Source organism: Seriola lalandi, unplaced genomic scaffold (assembly GCF_002814215.2).
Source record: "Seriola lalandi dorsalis isolate HSWRI2012SDOR001 ecotype SW California unplaced genomic scaffold, Sedor1 jcf7180002054336, whole genome shotgun sequence".
Classification (NCBI taxonomy): Eukaryota; Metazoa; Chordata; class Actinopteri; order Carangiformes; family Carangidae; genus Seriola; species Seriola lalandi.
In genome coordinates, this window is record NW_019524889.1 from 777,142 (window position 1) to 790,963 (window position 13,822).

Below are 13,822 nucleotides of genomic sequence, written 5' to 3' on the forward strand. Positions count from 1 at the left end.
GACAGAACGTACTGTAGCACTTCAACACATTCTGTAGCAATAAGCTGTCACAGAGGCTTTCCACATTTCAATTTGACCTCTGTCTTAGGAAGAAAAAAAGCAGTACAGATGTGTGTGTTTGTGTGTGTGTGTGTGTGTGTGTGTGTGTGTGTGTGCGTGTGTGTGTTTGTGTGAACACAACATCTTAACTCTATATACAACTTATAACATTTAAATATGCTCAAAGTCTCCAGAATGCTTCCTGGTTAAAAAACAAAGTAAAAAGGCTTGCTCCTTTGCCGCTTGTTTTTTTTTTTTTTCTTGTTTTGTTTTTTGTTGCTGCTCTCTTCCTGTTTCACTCTTTTGTCCTTTTTCTTCTTCAAGTACATACCTGTTTGACTTCAGCCTGTAGATGCCTTAATTGGACACACTGCTCCAGGTGTCTCCTGTGCTGCTCTGCTGCCAGGTCCAACTCCTGCTGCTTCTCGTGGAGAAACTCCAGCAGATCCTGGACCCGTGTGGCCATGTCCACATCTCTGTCGCATAACAACTCCACACCTGCACACGGTAGACATTTCATTACGTTACCTTTGGCTGTCATTTAGCTAGCTTTACCCTCAGTCTTTGCAAAGTTCTCCCTCCTCAGTTACTTACTCCAGTTAGCACTTGTGCCTCTGCTATTTGCAAATCAAATTCAAATGAATGTGTATTCCCAACAGATTCATCTTAGATGAGAGTACTGTATGTATTTTTGTGTTGCATTTAGTCTGTTCTCTAATAAATACTTCAGGAAGTGTAATTTACTCTCTCACTCACCGGACGCCTGGACCTCTGTGACATACTGCAGTAACTCTTGTCCCTGGTGGATGACGTCAAAGGTGAGGTTGTTCATTGTGAGCGCCTTGTCTGCATGATGTTGTAGCCTCTGTTCGGCCAGCGTCAGGTCCTCTGTGTCAAAGTCACTCATCTGCTGAGACAGTTCCTCGTTCCATGACTCCAGGTCCGAGATGATCTGAGAGGTGGAGAAGGGCCAGAGAGAGTAAGAGAACAGAAAGAGGGCTTAACTTACACATAAAATGGGCAAAAATAGGGTTACCTTTTTATTTGTTCATAAAAGGATTACAAAAAATGTATAGTTATATATAATATTTTGTTTGCATTTTTTTTTATTTGATGGTGAAAAGGAAAAATGGAAGGAGAGACAAAGCTCCCTGACTGAATTTCAACCAAGAACGTCATGGTTTTCACACTGCTGAGGCAAATAAGATGACTTACAAAATGAATCTCACCAGCACAAACATTCAAAGGAATAAACAGCACAGCAAAAAAAAAAAAGAAAAAGAAAAAGAAATAACCCAGCCATTTAATTATGCTTACAGTTGTATGATTAAGAGACGTTTTGAAGTCAGACAGTTTAATTGCTGTAATCCAACACCCTGAACTGACTGCCAAAATAAAGGATAGCATATTACACTGGTGATGCATGGCTGGTGAAGCAGATGTACTGAGATGTCAGTGCTTGTCTCTGACTGCCCACGCACACTGAATCATGATACCATGGGCACCTTGATCCTGGCACCATCCACCTCTGTCTGTCTGTTGTTTTTTTTTAAACACACTCAGCAGGTCAGAGTTTACCCACTTCTTGCCCAGGGGCATGTGGAGTTTTTATTATAATTTGAGAAAGTCTGATACTATAAACAAGTTTTAATTATAATTCCCATTTTGTGTGAGTGTATCTTATTATCATCTAGTCAATTTAATAATGTGCTTCCTGATTTGCTCTGTTTGTGATAATAGCTTGCCGTCACTGCTGTGGAGCACTCCTTTTCCTGGAAGGCATTTACTATGTGACATCTGCAGGATGTGTTCAGTTTAATTAAAAGCATCATCGAGAAAGAATCAAGTTTCATTAAGTAGATTTGATCCAAGTTCATTTGTGAGTGAGAACAGCATTTCTTATGAAAAAGTAAAACTGTCAAGAGCAGCAAAATGCATGGCATGACTGTACTGCATTTGGAATAAATGAAACTGATGACATAATGATATAGGAGAGATCCAGACCTTATAATGTGAGAAAAGTCATTATTTTCCCTTTTTTCAAGACTTTATTTGGGACTGTATTTGTATAAACAAACTGCACCGCTGGCTTTTATTTGGGGCCTGGTATACTGTAAAATTAAATGTTCATGTCGGATTAGCACTTTCAAGAATGACATTCTCAGCACTGCAGCCGTAACACGGTCCATGAATATGCATGCTCTCAGCTTCGTGGGTGAAAGTCTGAGGTTTCTCCTAAGGTTTGACACTTGTGTTTGTCCAAAATTCACATGATGTGGGTGCACATGGTTGTATGTCTGCAATCATAAGATGGGAAAGCTATGGTTCAGTAAGATGACTCCTAAAGTGTAACCGAATATCTGTGTGCAAATGCGATCCTCCCAGGCCATGCCATTTGTAATTTCCTATATCGCTCAAGTACTTCCCCAGGCTAGAACTGATCCCGTCGAAGTATGTTGTAAATCAAGAGTGCTAGAGATAGAGGTTTTATTCATAACGCAGCAACGGTACGGAGTGATAAGACTTGGCAAAGGCTCGTTGTGCATTTTAGCTGGGACAATTTACTGCAGGCTGAGTATATGATTATGCTGTTTGTCTCTTATAATTTCTTCCTTCCGCTCAGATTCATTCAGCACAAGTTTCTCACAAAAGCCAGAAGGAATGAGACGTTGTTTGGCTTTTAAGAACTTAATACTTTTTAGTCATGCAATAATGTGATTTGCCAAAAATGGATAGCATAGCTGCTAACTATGCAGTGGTAAGTGAAGGCACCTTCGCCAGCCAATGTCATCAGTCCAACACTAACTTCTGTCAATATGAGGGGCAAAATTTGGTTATTGTTTAGTGGACAACACAGACCACCTGCATGGACGTCCTCATATTTTGCTGCAAAATGTTTCTGTAAAGCAGACGTCAGTTTACAACCTCTTGCTTTCTCTCTCCTCTGTCACCTTATGAATGTTAATATCGGCTCTAAACATCAACAAGATGCAATTCCAATAACTTAGGATCATCTGTATATTCCTCAAACTCCTCTGTGATAGAGTGTTTTGCTGCTCAGGCTGTACCTTCCTTCACTCAGCATGCCGTTGACACCTTATGCTCAAAAACAGCTTCTTCCCACATATTCAGCTAGCACAGCTGGTAAGTCACAGGCAGTGAAGGACCTGCTGAGTTTTCTCAGAAACAAACAGAAAGCGGCAGAGTGGCTTCTCAAACCTGGATCCATACAAGCCTCAGACCAAGGAGATATCCTCCACTAAACAATGAAACCCATAGTAAAGCAACTTTTTTAAAGTCAAGAAACATTTATTATAAATCCATTAAAGCAGTAGTATCTATTATTCAAAACAATTAAGAAAAAATGATATAAAAGTCTATTTCAGAACTGAAAGGTTCTTAGAGCACTACACCTCTCCATTGAATATGTTTATAAAAAAGTAAGATAAACCTCTTCTACAAAAAAGAGCTTATTCTCTCTCCACATAGAAAAACGTGCTTGCCATATGACATTGTACACCAGGAATTTGGATTCACACAAATTCCCCGGCAATAAATTCTCCTCTTTATAGAGTCGTGGCTTCCTCGGCTCCCACACACAGTAATCTCATCAAACCAAAATAAAATAATAACCTCTCTCTAACCAATTTGATACTTTTTCAAATCTAGCAACAAAGTAGAAACTTACCAGGCACTCATCTACACTCTGCTCTCCTCTCCTCTTGCAGTTGAGTAAAATGCCCTCTGTGTGCAAGAAGACCATTTCCCTCAGCTACCAACACGGTGAAAACTAACTAATGGAGGAGATAAGTCTCCTCTTTGACTATGTTTTTTTTTTTTCTCTCTCTCTCAGTGGAGTGCAGTGATACAGAGCTTATCGCCAGAGAAGAAAGCGCTGTGAGGCGAGTGTATGTCTCACCTAAACTCCTGCCCTCACCTCAAACACACACACACACCCCCAGTCATCCAGGAGGGTGTGTCATAGTGCATGAACTAAATACCTCCTCCACCCATCTTCATGCTGGAGCAATGTGTCATATTCATCTTGTGTTTATTTGTGTGTGTGTGTGTGTGTGTGGCTGTACTTCACTGTTCTACATGAGTGATTAGCAGATTCACCACTGTTCCCCGACATGACACACAGAACTGTGATGTAATGTAAGACTTAACTGTTCTTTCAGACTTAACAACACAGGCACAGCCCACCTGTACAGCAGCAACAGAGCTTCTATTAGCACACAGTGAAGGAGAGTTCACGCATGGGAAGACTTGTAATGTAACATCATATATAATAGGATGTTTTTCTCATTCTGTGGTGTGCGAAGTGGTTATATCTCACATTTTACATCTATCAGATATCATAAAAAGTCTTTCCATGTCATCTACTCCCATGCAGAGTTTGCATCGTGAAGGTTGCTGGTGTAAACAAATCCAGTTGACGATAGCAGGAAAGGCAGAGCAAATGTTCTGGGTAATAATAGAAACGTAATAACTGCTACGTTATCAGCAAGCAAAAGGCGTTTAACCTAAAAATGATGCGCATCTGAAAAATCAGGTTTGGCAGACGTTACAAGATGTAACTTTCTGACATCAAATCCATATTATTAACGTAACTGACACGTACTCGACTTCCTGCAGAGCAGAGGGAGTAATGTGATTATTATTTAAAACCACTACCCTACACACACTTTCATTCAAGCTCCTCAGGCTCACCGTGTCTGCTGCAATTACTTTACACAAGCTTTCTTTTATACTTACATTATATCATCATGAATATTAGCCTGCATCTCTGCTCTTGGCTTTTGCCTCTAAAGTGACAGAATGTTATTCATCAGTCAAACTAGTATGGCTCAACAAATATGATTGATGGCCGTGATAAACATCACAAGAAACGTAAAAAAAATATATATATATATTCTAAAGGAGCAGTCATCATATCTGAGCACCAGCAGAGAGAAGCATTCACTCTCACAGTGGGACGTTAAGGAATTAGTAGATCCAATGCAGCCAATTGCTGGCTGGAGAGGTGGGGGGGGGGGCAAAATTGGAATGAGTCAGTGGATGAGATGCATCAAGTGGAACTAAATGCTGGATGTAGCACATGCGAAAGTATCGCTGTGAATTCAACCAAGCTTTGAATCAGCAGGAATCCTCGCGACAGGACTCTGTCTCTCTTTTACAATGCAACAGTCCATCGGCCCAGAGTCACAGTCATTTTGGTTTAGTATGTCTCTTGCCACATGTAATTGATCCTTTTGCATTCAAGAAACGAAAAAAACAGACAGAAAAAATTCTGGTCCACCTGGTGCCCATTCGTGAAGCTCTATTCCCAACTATTTTCCCCTCAGCTGTCTTTTTTTTTTTTTTTACACTCTTTTTCTATCTTTCCCACCCTCACTTTTCACCTGATCATTGCAGGATATAACAAAAATAAATACTCATCACACAGCAAGCCCCCATCTCCCAGCCTACTCACGTCGATGGCGTCCCTCTCAAAGATGCGGAGCTGGAGGAAGAGCTCCAGTTTGATCTTCCTTTCCTGGAACAGCTCCTCCATCTGGCCCTGGGCCTCGTCCAGCTGCTGCAGCACGCTCTCGATGTGGGCCATGGAGCTGTTGTGGGGAGTCTTGTTGCTCGAGATGGCCGAGTCTCTGTGGAGAGAGTCAAATACAGGGTAGGCACAGTTTATATGTGGTCAAAGATGTGGCTCCCAGTTCTTGTGAAGACATCCCCGTGGAAGTTAAAGAAAAACAATCTTTTTTTTCTTTTGAATAAAATCCCTGCTCCTCCGCTCAGCTTACTTTTCCTATAAAAGAAACTCCCTTCTATCTTTTGCCTTACTTTTAGTATTTCTTTTCCTGTTTCACTATCACATGATGGTCCGATGACTGCAGAAACAATGTCAAATCACTAAGGCCAGGGGCTTTAAAGAACTCTTAACTCCTCTATGTGTTTGTAGTGTGGCTTACCCTAATGTGTATTTCATATTACAATATTCTGACTTAAGTATAACATGTGATAACAGTGCTAACCTGAGCTGCTGTATAAGGTCCTCTCCCTCCTTGATGACATTGACGGTAGCCTGCAGGGTGGTCTGCTGCTGCTGGCCAAAACGCTTGATCAGGTCCTGCACCGCTTCCACTGACTCTGCATACACATCATCCAGCAGCTCCTTCTGCAGCTCCTCCAACCACGTCCACAGCTAACAGTGAATGACAGAACAGGCGAGCCAGTTAAAGTTTGGGGGGGGGGGTGTCAGCTAAACACAAACAGAAATCAAATCCAACCAGTTCTGCTCAAAGCTGGTGTTTTGTGAATGGTCATCTTTGTAACAGATTAGCCATCTGGGTGAATTGGCTCAGTGTACTAAAGCCCTGGCACACCATCCAGGCTGCAGGAGGGAGACCCTGGCACGTACGGTCTGTCTAACACCCACACTGCCTGCTCGCAAACAGGTCTGCTGTGGTGTATTGTTACCATCATCCACTTAGTAACACACAGGAAGTTACATATTACCTGGCGTGAGTGGAATCACCTGACTGAATGAGTAGTTATTGAAATGCAAAATGCTTTTTTTATTAAAGACTAGTAGCAGTTTAATTTAGCAGGCTAGACTAAAGATTAAGTGCCTTTTATCTGAAGTAACTTCATCTGTCTGCTTCATAAAAATCAGTGCAGATCAATCCCCTCTCCTCCAGTGTAGTTCATGCTCCGTCTCCACTGTAAACTGTTTGATGCCTTTCAACCTGCTGGACGGCATCCAAAGGCTTCTACTGAACTAGAAGAGGTGATGGGCAGGGAGGCTGGAAACATTCACTTGCACACACACATACACACATAGGAGGACATGGCATACACACACACACACACACACACACACACACACACACACACACACACACACACACACACACACACACAAAGGCTCACATACACACAGAACACACGGTGACCTGCACCAGTGTGAGCTGACAGATGGGGTGAAGGAGATTAGTCCATATGGACATTAAAGACTATCTTCATTAATAACACCATGGCTCTGACTGTCTCTGAGTCTATGTAAACAGGATGTAGTGTTAACACATGTAGAGCACAGTGCTCTGTCAGTGTGGAGAGGTTCAGTCTGACAAACATGTACAGTGAATGACTTTCACATTAAAATGACACTGCGGGAGGAACTAAGGGATTGGGGAAGTGATCAGCAGGTTTAGGTATATCGTTGGTTTGCTTTCTTCTCTGTGCTGCGTAGTTTGAGTTTTCTTTATTCACTTTTTAAGAAATGAGGTAAATAATATTAAAGAAAATTAAAGGCATGATCATCATTATCACAGGGAAGGAGGAGGCACTTTGAGCGAGATTGCCTTTAATTTGTGTAAACACATGTGCACTATAGAAGGAAAGGAAAGCACATGGAGAACATAATGACTCAAGCAAAAAACATGTGCAGGAGCATTTTGAGGAATGATGCACGTTCACACACACAAACACACCCATACACACACACATAGAAACACACACATAGAAGAACTGAAGGCAATGACGTAAAAAGCAAATACTTGGTGTAGATGTGTGAAGCACTTTAAATTTTGATCACAGCTCATGAAGTGTGTGTGATCTATACGCAACATTATTATTTATTTTTTTAATTTTTTTTTACATAAACTGCAATAACAATTCAACATAGTTAGCCAATGCGACAAAATTAAGATGACAAATGCAAAAAATTAACTGTGATCATTCCTGAAAATGTGACGGCATTTTATCTACAAGTGGTGCTACAGAAATATCATTAGTTTAATCAGTCAGGTCCTTGGACTTGTGTACAGATATGTGGAACTAAAATGTCCCTCACATTGCCATTGTAATTTTTAGACACCGTTCACAGACTCAGTCCACAATGACTCAGTTGTTGATGGTGAACAAGGAATGAAAGGTTCTTACTGTGGTTCCTACCTACAATGACAAGTAGGAGTGTGATCAATAAATCAATATTCCTCTACTTTCTTGGCTCCTGACTTCTTAGAGATTTAGTAGCATTGAGTTGTAGCAAAAGAGAGGAGAGGAGAGGAGAGGGAGATACACACCTCTTTGACGTGTGTGTGGAAGGCAACAGACATGTCCAGCAGGACTTTACGCTGTTCAACTCGTCGCACAAAGTCCTGGATGCGATCTTCGAGCTGGTGGGCAGCCTGGTAGATTTCCTCTGGGTCACACTCTCCGGTCTGGGCCAGCTGCTCTGCTGCCTCTAGCAACTTGTCAGCATTTGTGTAGGTGTTCTGAAACGTTAACATTAAGTATATTAAAAAAATAAAAAATGAGAGTACAGTATCTCGTGCATCTCGCACAACATGGTGGTGCAGTGGTTAGCACTGTCGCCACACAGTAAGAGGATTCTGGGTTCAAACCTGGGACATGTACTGTCTTGTTAGTTTTGTATATATGTGTCAGATGTAGGTCATTTCATCCCTGTCCTCTAAAATATGACTTTATGTAACATTTTATCTGATGTTATGTATATACAATGGATCGCAACAGTCAGACTTGCATTTTGTTTTGTTACTGATTTGATGTTTAGAGGAAAAAAGAATGTGACCGGATGTAGATTTTTGCTTTCACTTTCTAATGCATTACTTTTCAAACTCACCTGTGCAACCTCTTCAAAGTCTTCATGTCTCTTCTGCAGAGCCCGGGCTCTGTGCAAAGATTTCCCAACACCAGTGTGTTTACTGAGGAAGGCCTCGCCATGGTTTTCTATCCAGTCCAGCACCTTGGAACACACACACACACACACACACACACACACACACACACACACACACACACACACACACAAACACAGTATGTACATATTTAAATATGCACAGCGGCACAGGGTAACAACACATTAAGAATGCAGTTCAGATTTTCAAGCAGTAGGGGGTGCAATTGACTAGAAAGGCTATATTCAGATCACATTAGAGTTAGAGTAGTCTATAGATGTCATCTCTCTCCCTCATCCCTCTGTCTTGCTCACTCGTCCCCTCTGCTCATCCCCCCTTTTTTTTTTGCTCCTTCTCTTCATCTGCACTCCATCTGTATAAATTACACAAGTGTGGACAATTCAGTTTTACTAGATAGGAAATCCAGAGCAGTCTAAAGTGTAAACATTTCCTCTGTGGATGAGATTAGCTATAAATCTTTGTGCATAATTACCTTATTATCTATTAAACAGATGGCCATATTCCATCTGTTTCTATGCAGGGTAATGAAGGGGATTTTCATGATGTTTTCAAGGTCTCCCAGAGAATATTTCCATGGGACAAACACACATGAACATGTGCACAATGCCCTCGACACTTAACGTGACAGTAAATTGCATCACCATGGAAACCACTACCAAGAGAAAAAGGGGTGATGAAAGAGCGGATGAAAGAGGGGAAAGACAGAACTGCAGAGACACAGCAAGGTAGAAAGAGAGAGAGTGTGAGAGAGAGAGAGAGAGAGAGAGAGAGAGAGAGAGAGGGAGGAGGGAGGGGGCAAAGAGGCAGACAGGAGTTCATGCCCAAAGGGTAGAAACGCAGAGATGACACTATACACCAACTCAGTAGTTTTGATCTAAGGGCTCTGCCATCCAGACACTCATACAGAAAGATATAGACTCACTCTGACGACTCAGGAGGAAGTGAAAAAAGGCTTTGAAGGAGCTGAACTGATTATATTATATCCTTAATATCACTAACCAGTGTGGATGCTTACAGAATATCCCCCTGCAAAACAACAAAGATTTATAGAATCTTCATAACCATTGAAATATAGTGAGGCAGCAACACTTGCGTACTGTTTGTATAATAGAACAGTTTCCTATCCTTTTTATTAGCCATCTTTGTTGCTAGCAAAAACAATTTACAGCAATACCAGCCTTAAATCAAGTTTTACAGATTAAAGATCATCAAACTGAAATTAAATTTAAAGCTCAAAAGGAAGATTAATACCTGTAAAAATGTTTGGTAGGTTAGATCTGAGCAATGGTAGTGCTTTGTGTTACTTAGCACTTTCTTCAGTTGCTTTTTGTGTGTCTGTATGCGTTGCTTACTTGCTGCACGTCCTGCTGAAAGACACACAGCTGTAGGCGCTGGTGCAAGCGAACTTTGCGATGCTGCCAGATGTTTTCCAGCTGCCTCTGGTGATGCAGTACTTCGTGGATGATGTCCAGGACGTGGTGTACAGCCTTGGAGTAGTTGGCTGATGCCATCAGTGAATCAGCACTTCCTGGGGTCAAAGGTCGCTGCAACTTGTCGAGTAGAGACTTGCCATCCTGGCTTACCTGTAAAGGGTGACATGTAGTTTGACTTGAATATTATATAATATATAATTATCAGTCTTATTTTGTACTCTGCAAATTTGGTGTCAGTATTTGCATGTACCTGTGTGTTTTGCACGATCCCTTGTATGTGTGTGAGTGAGTGAGTGTGTGTGTGCATGGATGTGTATACTGGCCTCGGAGTATGCGGTGGTAATGTGCTCATATAATCCCTGGTGATGGTGGATTGTGTCTTCCAGATCCTGGAGTTCAGAGGGCAGCTCTCCTTCACCACAGGCCTTACACCACGGCTCCACTTTACTCATGTACTGGGGACAGAACACACAATATAAATACTGCAAAACACAGACCCACATATATACAGTTTATTAAGTTATATACATAAATGCATACAGGATTATATTATACTCAAATGCTGTATCACATACTTGCTACCATTGTTTTCTATCCTAATGCACTTTTAATGATTTGAATGCTGCGTCTAAGTGTCTAATTTACCTGTTCTCAGACTTTAGCTGTCTGCTGTTAACCCTGAGCTGTCTCTGTCAAAACTGTTATTGAGGTAAGGTGTAAGGCGTATACAGCATAATGAATACTACTGCATACCGCTTGTTATTTACAATGCAGTATTCATTGTGTATGCATGATGGGACTTTTGTATTAAAGCAGTAGTTACCTTTGAAAAAAGGTTTGGTTGATACTGAAACTGATATCATGGTGACAATATAAAAATATACATTAGAAAATGAATTTCTTATCAAGCCTCTAGAGACAGCAGTAAAGACAGTTTTACAGAAAGCTTGAATAAAATAATCATTATTATGACTATTCTGTATAAGGAAGGGGAGAGGGGGAAAATGTGTGTGTGTCTCTGGAGATTGGCTCTTTGCTCTAAATGCTTTCTATCATAGCAACTCAGTCAATCAAAAGCAGAGTCCATTTTGCCACAGATATAAAACGCAAACATACAATGTCATGTCTGTAACACTGCTTTTGTCCAGCTACATATTGACAGCAAAGGAATCTCAATTGCTTACATGGATGTCTACATTAAAGACTGTTGCAGCCACTGAGCAAGCAATAGATGTCAACAACTGACTAATGTGCTGTTACTGCAGCCATAAGCAAAACAATAGAATGCAGTATTGATCATTTAGAAAGTCTATTAGGGATAAAGCAACCCCAGTGCTTGTATTGGATATAATTGTACTGGAGCCAAAAAAATGTTCTTCTTATTTCTCTTTCTCTTTAAATCTGTTGTTCTATCATGTCTTTTAAAGTGTATAAAAATATAATAAGGTTTGTATGTATGTATGACAGAAAATCTTGTCTGTAACAGATCTAATAGTAAGCTCCATCCCACTTCTGATTTACACAGTACGTACTGTATGTATGTGAGAATGCAGAACTTTATAAATGCTGTATATGCAGGTACTTTGAAGCAGCGGAGTTGCCAACAGTGTGTTTAGTTCAGCCGTAAATGTTTGCATATATGCAGGATAAATACTTGTGTTTTAGCCTATATAATTGAACCAAAAATACGCATTTACTGAAGTGTGGTGACATCATCAGAGCTGTGCTTCAATTTCTGTGTGTCTGTCAGTGTTGCGTGTCTGTACCTGGTCTGCTTTCTGGTGGAAGCTGGCAGACATCTCCAGCAGGGTGCTGCGTTCATCCAGTGCCGCAGCGAAGGCCTTCCACTCCTGCTCCAGCTGGCCTGAGATCTGCTGGATCTGCTGTGAGGCATAGTGGCCTGACTCCAGGAGCCGGTTCCCTACTGACATGATCCGATTGATGTTCACATACACATTCTGTGTTAAAGGAGAGACAGAGAAACAAGACGTCAAATATTAAAATACATACCATAAGAAATTGGTTTTAATTCAGTCAAATTCTTAATATAATTCTGAATTTGTTTCTTTATCCTTGAAATGTTCTTGTATATATAGAGGCTACAGTCCTCGCTGCAGCTGGCCCCCGGTTCGACTCCCGTTTCGGATGGCCCTTTCCTGCGTGTCATTCCCCCTCTCTCTGCCTCCCCATTTCCTGTCTCTCTACTGTCCTGTCCATTAAAGGCACAAAAATCCCCCAAAAAATATTAGAGAAATGTTCTTGTATGTAGAAAGACAAAGTGGATACTAATGTGTGCAAACAAAGGTGTTAGAGTCAAAGTTGAGTGGTTTAAATCTAAAGACAGCTGAGCTGAGGCACTACTCACTCATGTAAACAGGATGCCAGGTAAGGTATTTGTGCGTTATGGTTTTATTTTAGTTGCCATGATGCATGAAGCTACAACTATGTCTTCTAACAACCAAGATTGGCTGTATTTTTCCAAAGCAATTAAGGTATGTTTGTGAAACATATTGGCCACAATTACATCCATGTGCAGAGTAAAAAGTCAATACATGCACCCTTGTCATAAGCTACCCCTCCCTTCTCCCACACACACACACACACACACACACACACACACACACACACACACACACACACACACACACACACACCCTTGTGGACATGAAAAAGTCATTCACTTGGGAGGCATAACCCCCATGTGAATAATGAAAAGAAACCCATTTGCCTCTTAATCTTTCAGTCTTTTTTAATATATGGGCTCCAAGCTGTTTTGTGTAGATAGGCACGGATCAGCAAACGCTAATTAACAACTGTGTTATTATTCTATTCAATTACTGCTCCTGGAGCCTATTATGGCTCTTAGTTCGCTTGTTTCAATCACAACGGGAAGGAAAGATGAACCAAGCACCAGCTACAGCCCTCAAACAGAGTCAGGGTCCTGGGAAGAGCGATGATTCTACCAACACAAATTGTGAGCACTCATCAAAGCTGCAGACACTGGAGTGGCGCTTTGTTTTGTTTAAGCTGTAAGGCTTTGAGATTATTTCTAATGGTGCATTTTTGTGAAATTTGGGTTTAGAAATGGTCTTGAATAGCTTTACTTTTGCTTGTAGGACTTCATTTGTGTGTAAACTAAGCAGAGACATTCCCCTCTGTCCAAAATCCAGGAAAATCTTGACACTGGGACATCAAAAGTACAAGATTAAGTCTGATGTTGGCTGGAGGATAATAGAGACAGTGGTGTGCTTAGAAGTATGGCTCACATGAGAAATCAAGGGAGTCCAGCTGCTCTCCAATACACAGCAGTAGGTAAGTTGTGATACATAAAAGAACAGCGGTGCACAGTAAAAGTACTATAATCCTATTAGAAATTTTACAAAGACGCAAATCAAACATCACCGGAAGAAATATCTTTAAGCTTCTATAGGTCTTATGTGGTATTATACTACAGGAAACTTTGGTGATTTTTAGAAAGAACACATGCACTGAAAGACCTCCAGGAGAACACACACCCCATCCATAAGCACATAAATATACACAAACAGGGGAAGAGGGGACTCTGGGAAAAAGGGAGAACAAGAGTTACGGAGTCACAAGCAATAAGCCTGAAGGCCTTCCAGCCATCTG

General features: G+C 41.1%; 1 protein-coding gene across 1 annotated transcript in view; it reads right to left on the minus strand.

Moving 5' to 3' along the window:
• Positions 1–13,822, minus strand: part of triob (trio Rho guanine nucleotide exchange factor b) — a 105,945-nt gene that overhangs the window by 40,567 nt on the left and 51,556 nt on the right. The window contains exons 9-17 of the mRNA XM_023407475.2: positions 11,959–12,150; positions 10,516–10,647; positions 10,112–10,342; positions 8,684–8,806; positions 8,124–8,315; positions 6,072–6,241; positions 5,516–5,690; positions 796–991; positions 371–537 (exon numbers count right to left, since the gene is read on the minus strand). Coding sequence (XP_023263243.1) covers positions 371–537; positions 796–991; positions 5,516–5,690; positions 6,072–6,241; positions 8,124–8,315; positions 8,684–8,806; positions 10,112–10,342; positions 10,516–10,647; positions 11,959–12,150 — 1,578 coding nt within the window. The remainder of the gene's footprint in view (positions 1–370; positions 538–795; positions 992–5,515; positions 5,691–6,071; positions 6,242–8,123; positions 8,316–8,683; positions 8,807–10,111; positions 10,343–10,515; positions 10,648–11,958; positions 12,151–13,822) is intronic.